Here is an 18,822-nt window from a genome sequence, read left to right as displayed (position 1 = left end):
GTATGGAAAATATTTGGGAAGGGGAGTCAGAAAAGGGGGAGGAGGAAGAGACGAAATCTCTCAAAAGTTCAATAAGGCTTGAGTATGCTCAGTGGCTAGGGACACGGGTGGCGCTGTGGGTTAAACCACAGAGCCTAGGGTGGTTCGATTCCCCGCGAAGGGGTGAGCTCCCGTTGCTCGGTCCCTGCTCCTGCCAACCTAGCAGTTTGAAAGCACGCCAGTGCAAGTAGATAAATAGGTACCGCTCTGGCGGGAAGGTAAACGGCGTTTCCGTGCACTGCTCTGGTTCGCCAGAAGCGGCTTAGTCATGCTGGCCACATAACCCGGAAGCTGTACGCTGGCTCCCTCGGCCAATAAAGCGAGATGAGCACCGCAACCCCAGAGTCATCTGCGACTGGACCTAGTGGTCATGGGTCCCTTTACCTATGCTCAGTGCCTACAGAATTGTAGAGCTGGAAGGGACCACGAGGGTCATCTAGTCCAACCCCCTGCAATGCAGGAATCGTCTTTGCCCAATGTGGGGCTTGAACCCATAACGCTGAAATTAAGAGTCACATGCTCTTACCGACTGAGCTATCCAAAAATTTTGGTGGAGATGGAATGCAGTGACTGAGCACACTGTACAGAAGCACTTCATGCTGCCATCTTATATAAATATAAATCCTCTGTAGCAGCAGTTTTCAAACTCTGTTGGGAAGAAAGGCTATCTTACGGATTGCTTGGGACTACCAGTTTTCCCTTGCAAGGTGTGTTTCTAGGGCACAGCTGCAGTCAGCGTAGGCCAGTGATGAATCCCAACCAGTTTATCCAGTAAAATGAGTTTGTACCCTGCTCCCAGAATCCACTGCATGTGGTCAGCACTTCCTCAGCAGACATTCTCACTTGGAAAATATTTCCTCAAAGGAGGAGAAAGTTGTGAAACATCAGCTTGTCGCTATGCACACACACACATTAGAAAAGTACTACAGCGAGAGATGTCCCCTTCATGACTAATAATGTGAATTCACCCTGGCAGACTTCTTTTGTGTGTGTGTGTGAACTCTCATCATGGTACAAAATGTTTTTGAGTGCTTGTGTTTCCTCTTAGTAATGATGCCCAGGCCAGGACATGTCAGTCAGCTCAGCTGCTATAGTGCATGTTAAAAATTAGACTATGCTTCAAACCGTTTAAAGTTCTGCTTGTGTAGAAAGATCTGGGTGGACCAGGGTTTTTATATCTCACACAAATCCTGCTCATAAAAACTCACTAAAATGCTGCAGCACTGCTTGTGTTTGCACACAAAGCTAAGCCAAGGTTTGCTTTAACCATGGTTTACTCAGCAAGCCATTACTCATATTGCAGAGAACCCATGGTTTGTTTCTCCAAAGCTTTGTTTGTTTTCCAGCTTCTGTTGCTTCTGTAGGTCAGCAAATATATGTGGTGGGGTGGCAAAAGAAGCCATGGTCAAGAAAGCCTGTTAGGATTGGCCCTAACAACACACCATGGCCAAAACAAACTGTTTCCTAAGCCAAGGAGATCATGACTTCACATCACAGTTTGCTGCCAGTAAACAAACCATTGTTAGTTTGTTGGGCCCAGACGACCTATGCTTTGGTTGAGCAAACCATCACTTTGAATTGGGTGTAAACCAGACAACTGTATCTTCCTGCCTCTTAATTCTCACTACAACCTCTTGAGTCAAGTTGGTGGAGCCTCCAGATGCTGTTGAGCTATAGTTTTCATTGCCCGAAGCCATTGCCCATGATTGCTAGGGCTGATGGGAGTTGTATTTCAGCAACACCCAGAGGCTAACGCTTGCCCACTCTTATATTAAAGGCTGTTGCAATGGTTCTTCTGTCAATTAGGGTGCTTGCTGCCCAATTCTCAGCTTACAAAAAAAATAAAAAAAATTCCAGGTGGACATTTTGCATTTGAGCTGGAATAAAAATAATTCCATTTTTCTCTCCTGAATGCTCTCACCTGTTCTGATGCCTTTGGGACACAAGATAGGTTCAAATTTTAAAAAGCTGTAGGTGAGGCAGCTAATTCACTGTTTCACCAGTATATCTGAAGGAGCGTCTCCACCCTCATCGTTCTACCCGGACACTGAGGTCCAGCACCGAGGGTCTTCTGGCGGTTCCCTCACTGCGAGAGGCCAAGTTACAGGGAACCAGGCAGAGAGCCTTCTCGGTAGTGGCACCTGCCCTGTGGAACACCCTCCCACCAGATGTCAAAGAGAACAACAACTACCAGACTTTTAGAAGACATCTGAAGGCAGCCCTGTTTAGGCAAGTTTTTAATGTTTGATGTTTTATCGTGTTATAATATTCTGTTGGGAGCCGCCCAGAGTGGCTGGGGAAGCCCAGCCAGATGGGCGGGGTATAAATAATAAATTATTATTATAATTATTATAGCTGTTAGGTTGAAAAAGCTACCCTACCCTTGTACTAAAGGCAACTTTCAGGGGGCCAGTGGTGGGTGTGGCCAGAGACAAAAATGGGCGGAGCAACAGGCATGACACTTACCTTTGTATGGTTGAGTATGTTCCAGCCACACTGACGACAGAGGTTTCAACACATACAGAGCTTTGTGTCCACACATCCAGGCAAGGAAGAGGCATTAGCAGAGGATACATTCCAGCCAGGCAAAAAGCACTCAAGGAGAGCACAGGGTAGGGTCAGTAAGGCGTGTAGATAGCGGAAGTCTTGAGGGCCAGGCAGAGAGGACTGGAGGGCTGCAATCCACCCCCAGGCAAGAGGTTCCCCTAACCTTAACCCATTCCTTCATTTGCTCATGCTAGCAGCTTTGCCAAGTCTTTCCCCAGAGGTGGAAGTTGCTTCTTTAAGAGGGGAAAAATACTGTGCAACTGAATGCACATGAGCCAGCCCCCACTTGTTCCTGTGCCCACTTAAGTATTAAGGAGAGGCAATGGGATGCCTAGACAGGTACCAATGTCCTTTCTTGATGCGTAAAGTTTGTTTGTTTTAAGAGACAGTTGCATTTCTGCGGAAAGGCCTCAGAAAGAGAACCTGTAACACACGTTACAAAGATGTCTGCAAACGTGACATCAGCCCTGCTATGTGGAAATTCCTTGCAGATGACCGCAGTGCCTGGAGACAGACAGTCACGCCATTTTTGCATAGCAGTGACCAGAGGAGGAATGACTGCTGGGAGGAGCGCAAAGAGTAGAAACGCCGTGATGCATGTGCCACAGCACAACCAGATGCCTTCATCTGCCCCACCTGCAACAAAACATGTCTCTCCCATATCGGTCTCTACAGCCACAGCAGGCGCTGCAACTTTCCAACAGTTTGACATCACTTGCAAAGGCATACTCCTCCACTATCTCCCGAGACAGATGGATGCACAAGCTCATCTGCAGCTTATTTTTTAAATACTTCTAGCTCAGCTTTGTAAATAAATCCATAAAGGTTACTTACCAGCAGAAATAAAATAATTTAGTAGCCTGCTAAGAGGTTTGTTGTTAGCATTGTTATGGTGACCATGGAGGAGGTGCTGCCCCTGGAGGCATAGAAATAACCACTGATTGGATAAAATATAGATATCTACCTAGCACGCTGGCAGATCTTTTCCTTCTCTGCCTGTCCATTCACTTGTCTGCATGCAATTCCATGCACTGTTTGGACACCAGCTGTTAATACAAAGCTGTTCAAGCCACATTTGAGAGCACAGCAACCAGAAGGTTTGAGGGAGTCTATGAAATAAGCAAAAAGGATGTGTAAAACCTTGGTGCTTTATTGACAGACCCTGAAGAACAGTCATATCAAGCGTAACTTTTAAAAGTTCCAAAGGATTAACATGAAATACAAGGTTTTAAAAAAAGATTTAAAAAACATAGATTAGAAATATCCAACCAGGGAAACACACTGCATTCTCCTGGGTTTAAAAACCAAACCAGCCCTGCTGTGTGGGATCAAGCAGGAGCAAGGCTTCAGCCAGTGTAAAAAAATATCAATGTTTCAGCAGCTAAAACCAATCCTTTTCAGCAGGCAGTCTTTCTGCAGCAAGCAAAGCTTTTCTTGTCCGGCATTAACTGTTGCATCGAGTGGCCTTTTCTTGACAGACATAGTGAAAACATTTGTCAAACTTTTCCAAAAAACACAGTTGCTGGGTTTTTTGTTTAAAGGTGCTTATAGCTAAAACATGGGGAAAGGCCCAAGCACATCATTTCTCTGGCTTCTTTGGCAACGGCCGTCGGAAAAGCAGGATGTGGGGCTCTGCAGGGAGAGAGGAAGTGGCATGTTAAAAAAAGATCTAGAAAATAATATTGAAAGGCCAGGTGACTCAAGCCTAACATGGGTGTTTCTAAGCATATGTTAAAAATCAGATGTCACAAACATGACCTCCAAAACAGCATCCATCAGCTTCCTCCAAATCCAGGTTTTGATTTGAAGTTGCTAATCCACACTGCAGCAACAATAAACTTAAAGCTACAACCATGTAAGAGCAGCGGTAGAACAGCCGCTTTGCATGCAGAAGGTCCCGAGATTCCATCTCTGGCATCTCCACATGTGGCTGAGAGAAACCCCTGCTTGAAACACTGGAGAGCCACTGCTGGTCAGTGCAGACAACACAGAGAGATAGACCAGTGGTCTCTCAGTATAAGACAGCTTCCTATGTTAAAAAATCTGCAGGCAGAAGGGATTGGGAGAAGCAGAATCTTACGCTTGTCACAGGTCCCTCTCCCTCTTCAAAAATTGTGACTGCAGAACATTGTAAGCTGTTTTTGGTAGTTAAAATATTTCAAATATTTCATTTTTTTCTACTTAATCACGTTAATTTTTATTGATTCATCATAAGCATATGTATAAGCCAACATATAACCATACAAACAATAACAAAACTATATACGGAGCATATTCAGTATAAAAACAAATTACAGAGCCAAGTTTTTAAGATGAGTCTATATAGCACAATTACAGCAAGGCGTGAGTTATAGGAATAATTCTTAAATGATTCTTTCTGTTTATACAATAAAAAATGGCTGCATCAAAACTCTAATTTGGCTTTACTGCAGGGCACTTTCTCTTCTTGATATCCCTGGCCAGCTCCCTGATCAGTTCAGAGCTTCTGTCACCCACTGAGTGACAGGCCAACCCTGACTGTGATCTGGACTAGGGGAAGACGAAAGTAACTTCCTGCTTTAGTGGAGGTAATGGACACTCCCGACTATGGCTGGTGCTCTGCCAAACTGAGAGGCAAGATATGCAGTATATGCCAGGAGTCTTTTCATCTTGTCATATTCAATCACATACCAAAGGTGGTGAACATTATGAACACCAGTAAACTGGGCCATAAGGAGTACTTTATTAATACATAAACTCTGCTCCTAGGGGAGGCAGAAGCATTTGCTTAAATAGAAAGCAGTAAGGAACTAGCAACTTTAAATCAAAACTGGGATTTGCAAGAAGCCGACAGAAGCATTGGATGCTATTTTTGAAGCCACATTTGTGTGCTTTAAAAAACACAGGCTTTATAGGGCAGTGGCTCTCTGCAAAGGCCTAAATATCTTTAAGTCTGAATAGATATACAGTCTATAGTTACTGAGATTGTAACTATAATTTGTAACAGTAATCTGCACCCCTCACTACCTCCCTTTGAATGGGATAGCTCTCCGAAGAACATAAGGAGAGCCTGCAAGATTCTTCCAGGAAGTCCACAGGCAGGGCATAAAGGCAAAAGCCCTCCTTCACTGTTGTCCATAAGAACACAAGGAGACCCCTCTGGATCAGGCCAATGGGCCACCTAGCCCAGCCAAGTGGGCAACCAGATGCCTGTGGCAAGCAGGATCTGAGAACAATAGAACTCTTCCCTCCTGTAGTTTCATCAACTGGTACTTGGAAGTATTACTGCTGTGGAGGAAGAGCATAGCCACCATGGGTAGTAGGCACTTATGACCTTCTACTGCATGAATTTGTCCAATCCTCTTTTAAAATCATCTGAGTTGCTGACCAACACCGCCTGCCTCCTGTGGGAACGACTTCCTTGTTTTAAGCATGTGCAGTGTGGAACTAGAGGAGCTGTTTATCTCAGGTCAGACTAGCTGTGCGTCCAGGGCAGGGGCAGGGAACTTGTGGCTCTCCACGCACTGCTGGACTCCAAATCCCAGCAGTCCCAGGACTCTCATTGGTCAGCCATGATGGAATTTGCGGTCCAACATCTGGAGGGCACAGGTCCGCCATGCATGCCCTAGATACATGTCCCAATCAATCAGGGATCACATATCCTCCACCCCTCCTCCAGACGTAAGAAAGCCAGTTGCCTAGAATTCTGGCAGAGCACAATTCAACTTGGTGTTTAAAGCAGCTATTGTACTATAGCTCTTGTTGGTCATCAAGAAGAAGAAATGTGTGCACGTGCAACAGAGAGATAGCAGGTCTCACATCCTGCCCAATCTATTTCCTGCTACCCTGATATCAGAAAGCCATTTTGTCAGCCCTTCCCCTCAAGCAAGGTCTCTTAGCATTTGCTCCAGGCCTCCTGTGCCATTGTGCAACCTACCTGGCTCGTGGATCATGTAGTGAACCCAGCCCTGGCTTTGCTGGACCCCCAGGTTCCGCCACTCTGACTCGGACATGAGGTGGGTCTTCGGGACCAGCTTGGCAATGTCCTTTGGAAGCATCACGTGCCTGCAGTGGCAGGATCAAGAGAAGAGAATGTTAAAAGAAGCACAGGAAGGATCGCTGTAAAATAGTTTGTGACCATTAAGTCAATCATCAGAAAGTAAAGAGACCCAACAAATTGGACCCATGGCCCATCTGGTCCAGCAATTATGTTCAATTCATCCAATATATGGAGAGCAAGCCTATCAATGGCCACTAGCCATGATGGCTACGGTCTACCTACACAATCAGAGGAAGCAATGTTTCGTTCTGCATATCAGTGGCTGAAAACCACAGGAGAGAGTTTTGCATTTGGTTGCCCACTATGAGAACTGGATGATGGACCAGGTGGGCCACTGGCCTGATCCAGCAGGGTCTTACATTTCTGGGAAGCCCACAAGACTAGACTTGAAGGAAATGTCACTTTCCTATTGTTATTCTTCAGCAATTGTTAAGCATGTTGCCTCCAATACTCAAGGCAGTACAGTGGTACCTCGGGTTAAGAACTTAATTCATTCTGGAGGTCCGTTTTTTTTTTATTATTATTATAATAAATTTTTATTAGTTTTCCATAAGTAAAGAAAAAACAAAGCAAAAACATAAACATAAACAAACACAAAATCGACTTCCCCATACCACCCCTTTTCTGCATTCTTGTTTCAAGATTTTTCAGCAACCCTCTGATAATAAACTTGATTATATTTCATATATTTAACTTCAATTAGTTATTAATACAACTGTAGTTCTTTATCTCTTATAACTCTGAGCCCCTAATTTTCCAAATTACAACAGTTTTTGAGATAAACTTTAAATTTGTTCCAATCTTCATCCACCGCCTCTTTCCCCCGGTCTCGAATTCTGCCAGTCATCTCTGCCAGTCCCATATAGTCAATCACCTTCGTCTGCCATTCTTCCAACGTGGGTAAATCTTGCGTCTTCCAATACTTTGCTAGAAGAATTCTTGCTGCTGTAGTGGCATACATAAAAAATGTCCTATCCTTCTTTGGCACCATTTGGCCCACCATACCCAAGAGAAAGGCCTCTGGTTTTTTAACAAACGTTCTCTTCAGAACTTTTTTTATTTCATTATAGATCATTTCCCAGAAAGCCTTAATCTTCGGGCAGGTCCACCAAAGGTGATAGAAAGTTCCCTCCGTTTCATTACACTTCCAACACTTGTTGTTGGGCAAATGATAGATCTTCGCTAACTTAGCAGGAGTCATGTACCACCTGTAGATCATTTTCATAATGTTTTCTCTTAAGGCATTACATGCCGTAAATTTAACACCAGTGGTCCATAACTGCTCCCAGTCAGCAAGCTCAATGTCATGCCCAATATCCTGTGCCCATTTAATCATACTAGATTTCACCATTTCATCTTGAGTATTCCATTTCAACAGCAAGTTGTACATTCTTGACAAGTTTTTAGTATTGGGTTCTAACAGTTCTGTTTCTAGTTTTGACTTCTCCACTTGGAAGCCTTTCTTTCTGTCCTGTTTGAATACTTCATTTATCTGTCGATAATGTAGCCAATCTCTCACCTTAAACTTCAGTTTCTCAAAACTCTGCAATTTTACATTTTCACCATCTTGTTCTATAATTTCACAATATTTAGGCCAATTAGAACCCATATTCAATTTTTTCACCTCTTTTGCTTCCATTGGTGACAACCACCTGGGGGTTCTACTTTCAAACAGATCTTTATACCTTATCCAAACATTATACAGAGCTTTCCTCACCATATGGTTCTTAAAACCTTTATGCAATTTTACCTTGTCATACCATATATATGCATGCCAACCAAATCTGTTATCAAATCCTTCAAGATCCAAAATGTCTGTATTCTCGAGGAGCAGCCAATCTTTCAACCAGCAAAACGCTGCTGATTCATAGTAAAGTCTTAAGTCCGGCAGGGCAAAACCCCCTCTATCTTTCGCATCTGTTAATGTCTTAAATTTTATTCTTGGCTTTTTGCCCTGCCAAACAAATTTCGATATGTCTTTCTGCCACCTCTTGAAACAGTCCATCTTGTCTATTATTTGTAATGTCTGAAACAGAAATAACATTCTAGGCAATACATTCATTTTGATAACAGCAATTCTGCCTAACAAGGAGAGTTTCAGCCTTGACCATATGTCTAAGTCTTTCTTAACTTCTGTCCAACATTTATCATAATTGTCTTTAAAAAGATTCACATTTTTCGCTGTCAAATTCACCCCCAAGTACTTCACTTTTTTTGCTATCTCCAGACCTGTTTCATTCTGGAATGTCTCTTTTTCTTCATTTGTTAGATTTTTCTCCAAGACTTTAGTTTTTTGTTTGTTCAATTTAAATCCTGCAACTTGACCAAATGTCTCGATCAGTTCTACATTCTGGAGGTCCGTTCTTAACCTGAGGTACCACTTTAGCTAATGGGGCCTCCTGCTGCTGCTGTGCCGCCGCCGCACGATTTCTGTTCTCATCCTGAAGCAAAGTTCTTAACCCGAGGTACTATTTCTGGGTTAGCGGAGTCTGTAACCTGAAGCATCTGTAACCTGAGGTACCACCGTATACATATAGTAGCCACTAGAAAGTCACCTCTCAATCCAAACTACCTGCACAGTATAACAAAGGAAGTACTGTATATCAGAAACCTCCTTTTTCCTAGTACTGAATCTGCTGCACTCAACAACCCACAATCATAACTGGTTATTCCGATTACTGTTTTGAGAGATTATTCCTAAAAACTGTTCCCTACACCAGAAATGATGACAATAACAGTAATGATGATAATGCTAGATCCATCCAAATAACAGATTATAAGCTTCTTTCCAGAGCTGCTCCCCAACTTACAATCAGAACTGCTCACTATTCTGAGAGATTCTTCCTGAAGCTATTCCATTATAATATTACGTTTTGACACCACCTTTCCTTCCAAGGAGGGACACAGGTGGCGCTGTGCGTTAAACCACAGAGCCTAGAACTTGCCAATCAGAAGGATGGTGGTTCGAATCCCCACGACGGGGTGAGCTCCCATTGCTCGGTCCCTGCTCCTGCCAACCTAGCAGTTTGAAAGCACGTCAAAGTGCAAGTAGATAAATAGGTACCGCTCCGGCGGGAAGATAAACGGCGTTTCCGTGCGCTGCTCTGGTTTTGCCAGAAGTGGCTTAGTCATGCTGGCCACATGACCCGGAAGCTGTATGCCGGCTCCCTCGGCCAGTAAAGCGAGATGAGCGCCGCAACCCCAGAGTCATTCACGACTGGACCTAATGGTCAGGGGTCCCTTTACCTTTACCTTCCTTCCAAGGAGGATGAGATGGAGCAAGTGGTTCTCACTCCCCTCACCCATTTTTATCCTCACAACAACCCTGTGAGGTAGGCTAGCTTGAGAGGCCAGTCACGACCTAATGGACTTCATGGCTGAGTGGAGGGATTTGAACCCAGGGCTTAGTCTTCACCTTCTAACCACTACCCCACACTGCCCACCTCTCTTTTATGGAAGGCCCCGCCCACTCCTTTACGGCCCCGCCCCTCAACGTAGCCATAACAACCCCCTAGCCACGCCCCTCTTCTCCCTCTCAGGGCAAACCCCGCCGCTTCCCCGCCTCAGGCCTCGCCCTTTCTCACCGGTACTCGAACTCCTCGTCGTCGTACTTGTCCGAATAGTAGATCTGATTGTGAGCCATGAGAGGGAAACAACAACAACAACGACGATAATTAATAGGAGAATCCCGTCACAGAAGTATCCCGGCAGCCCCTGCAGCAGCAGCCAACGAGCGAGCGGCGGCGCGCGCCCAGGCCTCTCTCACTGGCGCCCGTTGGAAGAGGAGGCGGGACGAGGGAGGAGCCGGGCGCGAGACCTCGTTTCGGCGCGTGCGCGAGGGCGCCTGCTGTCCTCTCCCTTCCTCCCCCGCGCTTCACAAACGCAAACACGCACACCCCTTCCTCAACCGCCGCTTTTCAAACGCCGCCGCCGATGGCGCTGATTGGGCGGAGGAGGCGCCGGGAGGGCGACGTTTCTTGACGTAAGAGGGCTGATTGGCTGGCATTGGCATTGCATTGCCTTGGGTTTTCCCCTCCCCTTCCCTTCGCTCGCTTTTTTAAAAAAATTAATAATTTATCGCTCTCCTTCTTCTGCGCGGAAGTGGAAGGGAGGCAGGGATAGTTAGGACTATCTTCTTTTCTCATGAGGTGGCCAAAGTACTGGAGCCTCAGCTTCAGGATCTGTCCTTCCAGTGAGCACTCAGGGCTGATTTCCTTCAGAATGGATAGGTTTCATCTTCTTGCAGTCCATGGGACTCTCCAGAGTCTCCTCCAGCACCATAATTCAAAAGCATCAATTCTTCGGCGATCAGCCTTCTTGATGGTCTAGCTCAGGGGTCTGCAACCTTTAAGACAAAAAGAGCCACTTGGACCCGTTTCCGAAGAAAAAAAACCTGGGAGCCGCAAAACCATTGCGACGTTTAAAACAAATATATCTCCGGAGCCGCAATCTGACAGCGGGCGGGAAGGTGACGTCGGGACGGTGCGTGACTAACGCACGCACTGCCCCCATGCGACGTCACAGCCAGTACAGCGCCCGCCACAATGCGCCTCCTCCTCTCGCTAGTATCCGCCCCGGAGCCGCGGCAAAGGTGTAAAAGAGCCACATGCGGCTCCGGAGCCGCGGGTTGCAGACCCCTGGTCTAGCTCTCACTTCCATACATCACTACTGGGAAAACTATAGCTTGAACTATACGGACCTTTGTCAGCAATGTGATGTCTCTGCTTTTTAAGATACTGTTTAGGTTTGTTGTTGCTTTTCTCCCAAGAAGCAGGCGTCTTTTAATTTTGTGACTGCTGTCACCATCTGCAGTGATCATGGAACCCAAGACAGTAAAATTTCTCACTGCCTCTATTTCTTCCCCTTCTATTTGCCAGGAGGTGATGGGACCAGTGGACATGATCTTAGTTTTTTTGATGTTTAGCTTCAGACCATATTTTGCGCTCTCCTCTTTCACCTTCATTAAAAGGTTCTTTAATTCCTCCTCACTTTCTGCCATCAAGGTTGTGTCATCTGCATATCTGAAGTTGTTGATATTTCTTCCAGCAATCTTAATTCCAGTTTGGGGTTCATCCAGTCCAGCCTTTCGCTTAGAGTTGATTAAGCGTGTTCTAATACATATACATCATAATATTTTTATATTGACCCTAATATAAATTACAGGTAATTTGCTACATAATTACTAATATATATTGCTATAAAAACAATGAATTTATTAAAACATTTTTAGGTCACTCTTTAGCCTTAATATAAATTATTAGAACCTACAACCTTTTCTGGCCCAGGACCCGCTTCATTTGGGGACCCTATCTTAATTGACATCCGAACCTTTAAAAGCTTTCACAGCAGGTAGAATTCTGACCCATGCAGCTTTCCCTATCATTGCATCTCTATCCTGAGTGGGTGGCTGTGGTCCAACCTGCACTGGTTACATTTTTGGTAAAAACTCAAGAAATTTGCTTCCCTGCCTGTCTCACACACTTCAGTCTACACCCTATTCCGTATGCCACACCCATCTTTCGTATTGTGGGTGGTCCCTACTTCCTGGTAAATCATAGAGTTAGAAGGGATCCCAAGGGTCATCTAGTCCAACCCCCAGCGATGCAGGCAGGAATTTCAGCTAAAGCGTCCATGACAGAGGGCCATCAAACCTCTGCTTAAAAACCTCCAAGGAAGGGGAGAGCCCACCACCTCCTGAGGGAATCTGTTCCACTGTCGAACAGCTCATTCTATGGGAGGAAGAAATAAAAACAACCCCATTAGGAACTTTAAATAAGTGTTGTTGTTTTTAAGAGCCCTCCGACTTTCAGGCTGCGCGTGTCACTCTACCTTGATTTCTATCTCTAGCGGGGTTAGCGAAGGGTTGGTTCAAAAAAAAAGAAATGAGGGGCGGGGCGTGCGAACCAGAGTCGGGCTCGAGCCATAGAGGAGGAACCGGAAGTAAGCCCTTGAAGAACGGAAGTGAGGTTCTGGGGCGGCCGCAACCGGAAGTGGTTGACGGGGAGGAGGAGGAGTGGGGCCCGGGGCCCAGCTGAAGTTTGCCGAGGAGCTGCTGCGCGACGGAAGGAGGCCGCCTCTGCCTTCCGCTGAGGACCCCCATGGTGCCGCCGCCCCGGTAAGAAGCGCGGGCCCGCCCCTCCCTCGTAGCCCCGCCCCCTCCCTCGTGATTGACTCCGGGCGAGTCCTCCCCCCCCCACGGCGCTCTAGGCTCGCCTCCCCCCGGACTTGGGTCTTCTTCTTCTTCTTCCTTTCTTCGCCTTTCCTTTTGCGAATCGTATGTGTGTAGCAAAGGAGGGGGCCGCCCTCCTCGGAATCCTCGGCACAGCCCTGCAAGGTAGGCCAGGCAGGGAGGGAACGGGTTAAAAAACTCAGCCTTGCGGCGGATTCGAACCTGCGCCTCGACCCTCCAGCCCGAGATCTCTGCATATGGGTGGTTCTCTCCCATGACATGGGGGCTTGGGAGTGACCCGACCCGGCAGCAGATTCAGGGTAGGCTAAGTGGTGGTGCGTGTCTGTGTGTGTTTAAGCCCCACTGAAGTCAACAGGATTTGCCACTGAGCAGACACGGTGAAGGTTGTGCTGGCAGCTTCCTTTAAAAGGAGATCGGGCAGATTCATGCAAGAGGTGGAGGAGGAGAAGTCTGCAAACAGCTGTGAGCCGTGTCTGTGAAACAGAACCTCCAGGTTCAGAGGCAACTTACTTCTGAATACTAGTTGCTAGGGGACAAACCAGGGAAGGCCAAGCCCTCCCTGCCCTAGTTGTAGGTTTCCCAGAGGAATCTGGTTGGCCACTGTGTGGGAAACAGAATGGTGGAGTAGAGGCAGCCTGTGTGTCTAATCTACTCGGTCCGTTATTGTATTCAAAAAGGGGGAGGTTGAGGGGTGTGTGGGCTCTTGGCACAGGGCGAATCTTAAACTGAAATCGAGAAGCACAGCATTTAATCTGTGGTGGGGGATCATTATTTCCAATGATGATTGCACATCTTAAAAGTCTTGAAATCATCACACCGAGTTACCTTGGGGTTCTTCACAAGATGCAGTGATGGCCAGCGACGTGTGTCCTGTATTTCCAGGAGTAAAATTTGAGACAGATTGCATTTATTTGCTTTGAATTGCCGTCATCGCGTCCTCTTCAAAATATGGCAAGTTCGTGGTGGATATAAGTGGCCACAATGGCTATGTTCTCCCTTCACTGTCGGAGGAGGCAGTATGCTTCTGAATCCCAGCTGCTGTTGACCACATGTGGGGAAGGTTGCTGTCGCCCTCAGGTCCTGTTTGCAGACTTCCCATTGGGGCCTCTGGTTGGCCAATGTGGGCACAAGAAGCTGGACAATGAGCCTTTGGCCTGACCCAGTAGGGTTTCTCTTTTGTTCTTATGTACAATTCCCTGGATTCCTTGGGGAAAGCAGTGTACTTTAAATGGGCATTGGATGTGCTTTCAGTGTATGGTGTGGATTTGATCTCTGTTAATACCTGTTTGGGATGTGGGTGGCGCTGTGGGTTAAACCACAGAACCTAGGGCTTGCCGATCAGAAGGTCAGCGGTTTGAATCCCCGCTACGGGGTGAGCTCCCGTTGTTCGGTCCCAGCTCCTGCCCACCTAGCAGTTCGAAAGCACGCCAGTGCAAGTAGATAAATAGGTACCGCTCCGGCGGGAAGGTAAACGGCGTTTCCGTGCGCTGCTCTGGTTCGCCAGAAGCGGCTTAGTCATGCTGGCCACACACCGGCTCCCTCGGCCAATAAAGTGAGATGAGCGCCGCAACCCCAGAGTCGGTCACGACTGGACCTAATGGTCAGGGGTCCCTTTACCTTTAATACCTGTTTAGTGTTCCATGAAAGCTACAAACATGCACCTAAGACTATAGGCTTAGACAAGTTCATGGAGGAGAAGGCTATTAGGGCCTATCAGCTGCTGTTGGGCTTCCCACTGAGGCATCTGGTTGGCCACTATGAGAATAGGATTCTGAACTGCATGGGCACTTGGTTTCATCTAGCAGCTAGGCTCATATTGGTTTCTGAAATGCTTCACAACACCATCTCTTTCCTTGGGTCAGTACTGTATTATCATCCCTGTGTTGTGGAAGGTGGTCTGAGAGAGAAGACTGGCTTGCTTATAAGGCAGAGCTGGGGAACTTTCAGCCCTCCGCAGACATTGCTGGACTACAACTCCCATCATCCCTAACCATTGGCCATGCTGGCTCTGTGGCTGATGGGAATTGGAGTCCAGCAACACCTGGAAGGCAGTGTTAGAAACTGAGATATGAAAGCTAGGAGCTAAGTGGCAACTTAAACCTAGGTTATGGATGCAACAACGGAATGTCTAGGTGGCTTTTTTATAACAAGAATACAAAGCTGAGAATGAATGAACTGCAGTTAAAATATTATGTTCATTTTTCACATGGTCTAGTCCTTCCCCTGCCCACCCCCCTAATATTCTTAAGAGGGTCTCTTCTCCGGTCTTCAGAGAGTAGCTGGAAGTGGGGGAGGCAGAAAAAGTTCCTCCTTTCCTTCCACTCTGCAGTTTTAATCTGAAATCTTAGGCGCAGTACTGCACCCAGAGCTCAGAAACTGCTCGAGCTAATGACATTCCCTGTCGCAAAATGTGCCTTAAAAAATAGGAGTTTCGAACACTGCTGGAAGGGGCAAAGGTTCTCCACTCTTGCTCTCAGTTAATGAGTTTGTTGCAGAGGCCAGGTCTGCTACGGCTCAGCCTCTTAATAATAATAATAATAATAATAATAATAATAATAATAATAATAACAGTTTATTTATACCCTGCTCATCTGGCTGGGTTTCCCTTTGTTACTTTGGCCCAATAGTTCTCTTATGGGAGAGTGAGTCCTTGTAGCAGACCTAGAGAGCGAGGAGACACAATGGCTTATGTCCTAGATGTGGAGGAGAGGGGACCTCTGGCTGTTTACGCGGCTCCTGTATTCGGTATCCCTGCAGTGCTGTTGGTGCGGCATGGAGCAAGGGTAGGGGGAATCCTTTGCAATCCAAGGGCCGCATTCCCTTATGGGCAGCCTTCTGAGGGCCACATGTGGAAATGTGCAGAGCAATGAGTGTAAATTTGTGCAGTACACACATTCACACACCATCAAAGCAAGCAGGAGGTGTGATCAGTGTTTAAGGACACATTCCAGCCAGGCAAAAACACTCAAGGAGAGTGCAGAGCAGGGGCACTGAGGGGTGCGGCCTGGGGAGAGTTCTGAGGGCCAGATAGAGAGAACTGGAGGGCCACATTTGGTGCCTGAGGTTCCTCACTCCTGTCAGAGAGGAGTACCATCTCTCTTTCCCCCTTATATCCTCCTTTTGGCAGTTGCTGTGCCATTTTCTTCCATAGTCCTTCACTAGGTGAGTCTGAGTTTTGTCTCTTTCCCATCAGCCTGTCTGCTTTGAGCTGGAACTGGGGTTGAGCAGGTGGTGGTGGAGGAGGGATGCAGTTCTGGCTGGGTACATGCATCCCACCCCATTGCGAAATGCTTAGCTTTGGGGGGGTGTTATTTTTAAAGGACGTGAGTAAGCAATGAGTAATATCCCATGATTACAAAATAGCAGATGTATAGCTTTTCTCTTCCAGGCAGGGTCCTCCCTTGGGGGCAGAGAAGGCAAATACTGTATTCAAATCCCGAGCTTTGGCAACCAAATCTGTGGGGTTTTCCAGCCTTGCATGTGGGTTTCCCTCCTCTGCGGCAGCTTCTCCTTGCGCCCTGGGCCAGTGGTGTTTCCCAAGCATTTGATAGTTGCAGCAAGCTTTGATCTGGATTTAAATTAGCTGGTGTTCTTGGGGTCTCCTCCCGCCTGGTTTATTTTAATAATGTTTTCTTCTTTCGGATGAGCCTCCTTCTCCCTGTCTGTGTGAATTGCTGTTTGGAGGAACGCGTGAGGCTGCTTCATACAGATCATCCATTTCACCCAGTATTCTCTACTGGAAAAGATGGGGAACCTGTGGCCCTCCATAGGTTGCTGGACTCCAGCTCCCATCAGCCCCAGCCAGCATGGTATGGGGTGATGGGAACATCTAGCAACATCTGGAGGGCCCCATGTTCCCCATTCTTGTCCCCAGCCAGGTACATATCCCATCCAATCAGGGAACACGTATTGATTGGAGCCAAGCCTGCAAATCTTTGGCTATAGGTATCTGGTTGATGATAATCCTGTTGGCTGCCTGCCTGACTTGTATCACAGCTGCGTGCTAAGTGTGCCAACACTCTTCAGCCATGGAGTTGATCCTGGAAGCACCCGTGAATCTTCTCTTGAACCCTGTGGCCCCTTTCCTCCCACACAGTTCTGCTACTTCAGCGGAGATCTGACAAAACACTGAGTCAGGTTGCAGCCGAGGTTCAGGAAATGCTTGTTAAATTGGGAAAAGGAAGCCGCCTCCGTTGTTAAGGCTTTTGGGGCATCTGGATGCCTGACAGAACAACCGCAGCCCAGTACCTGCTTTGCATGCAGAAGGTCCCAGCTTCAATCCATGGCATCTCCAGGAAGGACTTGGCATGTTCCCTGCCTGAAACCCTGTAGAGCCATTGTCGGTCAGTGTAAACCAGGGTTTCCCAAACGTGGGTCTCCAGCTGTGGTTGGACTACAACTCCCATCATCCCTGGCCACTGGTCCTGTTAGCAAGGGATGATGGGAGTTGTCCTCAAACCACAGCTGGAGACCCAAGGTTAGGAAACCCTGGATTAGACCGTACTGAGCTAGATGGGCCAATCATGTGACGGAATAAGTCAGCTCCCCACATTCCTATTCATGGGAACCCTATCCTTTGTCTAAGATCATGAGGGCTGGCATTTTACTTTCTTTCCAAGGGAAGGACCATGGTTCAGTGGCAGAGCATCCGATCTGCATGCAAAACTTCTCAGGTTCAATCCGCAGTATCTCCAGCTGTGGGTGGGAATGCCCTTGCCTGAAACCCTGGATTGCTGCTGCTAGTCAGTGTAGACATTACTGAGCTAAATGGTCCAGTGATGTGACTGAGTACAAGGCAGCTTCCTTCATTGATCTGCATTTACAAGGATCTTTTAAATCAGTGCTAGAAACTCAGATGTTTAAGCTAGGCGGTAAATGGCTCCTTAAACCAAGGTTGCAGTCACCAAAACGGAATGACGAGTTGCCCTGTTGGGGCAAGACGGCTCTAAAGCCTTATTTTTCAGATGACTGACTGACTGATTGATTCTCAGTTAAACATCTGGCTAGTTCAGGTGACAACCTTGAGCTCGGTTAAGAGCTTTGAGAAAAGGCCCCTGATCCAGAAACAGTCCACATACAGTGGTACCTCGCAAGACAAATGCCTCGCAAGATGGAAAACTCACAAGACGAAAGGGTTTTTTGTTTTTTGAGCTGCTTCGCAAGACGATTTTCCCTATGGGCTTGCTTCGCAAAACGGAAACGTCTTGCAAGTTTGTTTCCTTTTTCTTAAAACCGTTAATACAGTTGCGACTTGACTTCGAGGAGCAACTCATAGAACGTGGTGTGGTAGCGTTTTTTGAGGTTTTTAAAGACTTTGGTGATTTTTGAAGCTTTTCCAAAACTTTCCCGACACCGTGCTTCGCAAGACGAAAAAAATCGCAAGACGACAAAACTCGCGGAATGAATTAATTTCGTCTTGCGAGGCACCACTGTACCATATTTTTTGCTCTATAAGACACACATTTTCCCTTCCAAAAATTAAGGGGAAATGTGTGCGCGTCTTATGGAGCAAATGCAGGCTCCTTGGCTTCAGCGAAAGCAAAGTGAAGCCTCCGAAGCGCAGTGGGAGCACTCCCACCGCGCTCCGGAAGCTTCGTGTTGCTTTCGCTGAAGCCTGGAGAGCGCACCGACCCCTCTCACTCTCCAGGCTTCAAAGATAGCCGCCTGAAGCCTCTGGAGGGCAGCGGGAGCTCCCACTGTACTCCGGAGGTTTCAGGTTGCCTTCCACTGAAGGGTAGGTGCCCCTTCAGCTAAGGCGCAGCGTCTCTTCAGCTAAGCAGGAGGAGAAATGGAAGGGGCTCCATTTCTCCCGCTGCTTTGCTGAAGAGGCGCTGCACAGAGAGGGGGAGAAATATTTTTTCTTGTTCTTCCCCTCTAAAACAAGGTGCATCCTATGGTCGGGTGCGTCCTATAGAGTGAAAAATACGGTATATATTGTCCTATTCTGAACTCTCTTTCTTAATGGTGACTGCTCCTGCTCAAGCTGTTCGGGAAAAGGACTTTGGTT

The 18,822-nt window shown here is 47.0% G+C and overlaps 2 protein-coding genes and 1 long non-coding RNA gene across 5 annotated transcripts in view; 2 read left to right on the top strand and 1 right to left on the bottom strand.

The window, feature by feature from the left end:
- LOC144325793 (uncharacterized) overlaps positions 1-18,822 on the top strand; it is a 273,530-nt gene that overhangs the window by 173,166 nt on the left and 81,542 nt on the right. The gene's annotated exons all lie outside the window — the stretch shown is intronic.
- Positions 3,717-10,475, bottom strand: CKS1B (CDC28 protein kinase regulatory subunit 1B). The gene is made up of 3 exons (XM_028709035.2): positions 10,210-10,475; positions 6,503-6,630; positions 3,717-4,218 (listed from the first exon to the last, which is right to left on the bottom strand). Exons 1-3 carry the CDS (start codon positions 10,266-10,268, stop codon positions 4,166-4,168), a joined length of 240 nt encoding a protein of 79 aa, XP_028564868.1. The 5' UTR covers positions 10,269-10,475; the 3' UTR covers positions 3,717-4,165.
- The window catches only part of SHC1 (SHC adaptor protein 1), a 50,413-nt gene continuing 44,173 nt past the window's right edge, over positions 12,583-18,822 (top strand). Inside the window, exon 1 of one of the 3 annotated variants that reach the window (XM_028709033.2) lies at positions 12,583-12,740. The gene's annotated coding sequence lies outside the window, so the exon portion shown is untranslated. Of the gene's footprint in view, positions 12,741-12,832; positions 12,960-18,822 lie in introns of those variants that run through there. The other 2 variants (XM_028709031.2, XM_028709034.2) reach the window with 2 other exon arrangements.

Source organism: Podarcis muralis, chromosome 16, assembly GCF_964188315.1.
Source record: "Podarcis muralis chromosome 16, rPodMur119.hap1.1, whole genome shotgun sequence".
NCBI lineage: Eukaryota > Metazoa > Chordata > Lepidosauria > Squamata > Lacertidae > Podarcis > Podarcis muralis.
The sequence above is the reverse complement of the archived record's forward strand: the minus strand, read 5'-3'. Positions and strand labels throughout refer to the sequence as shown.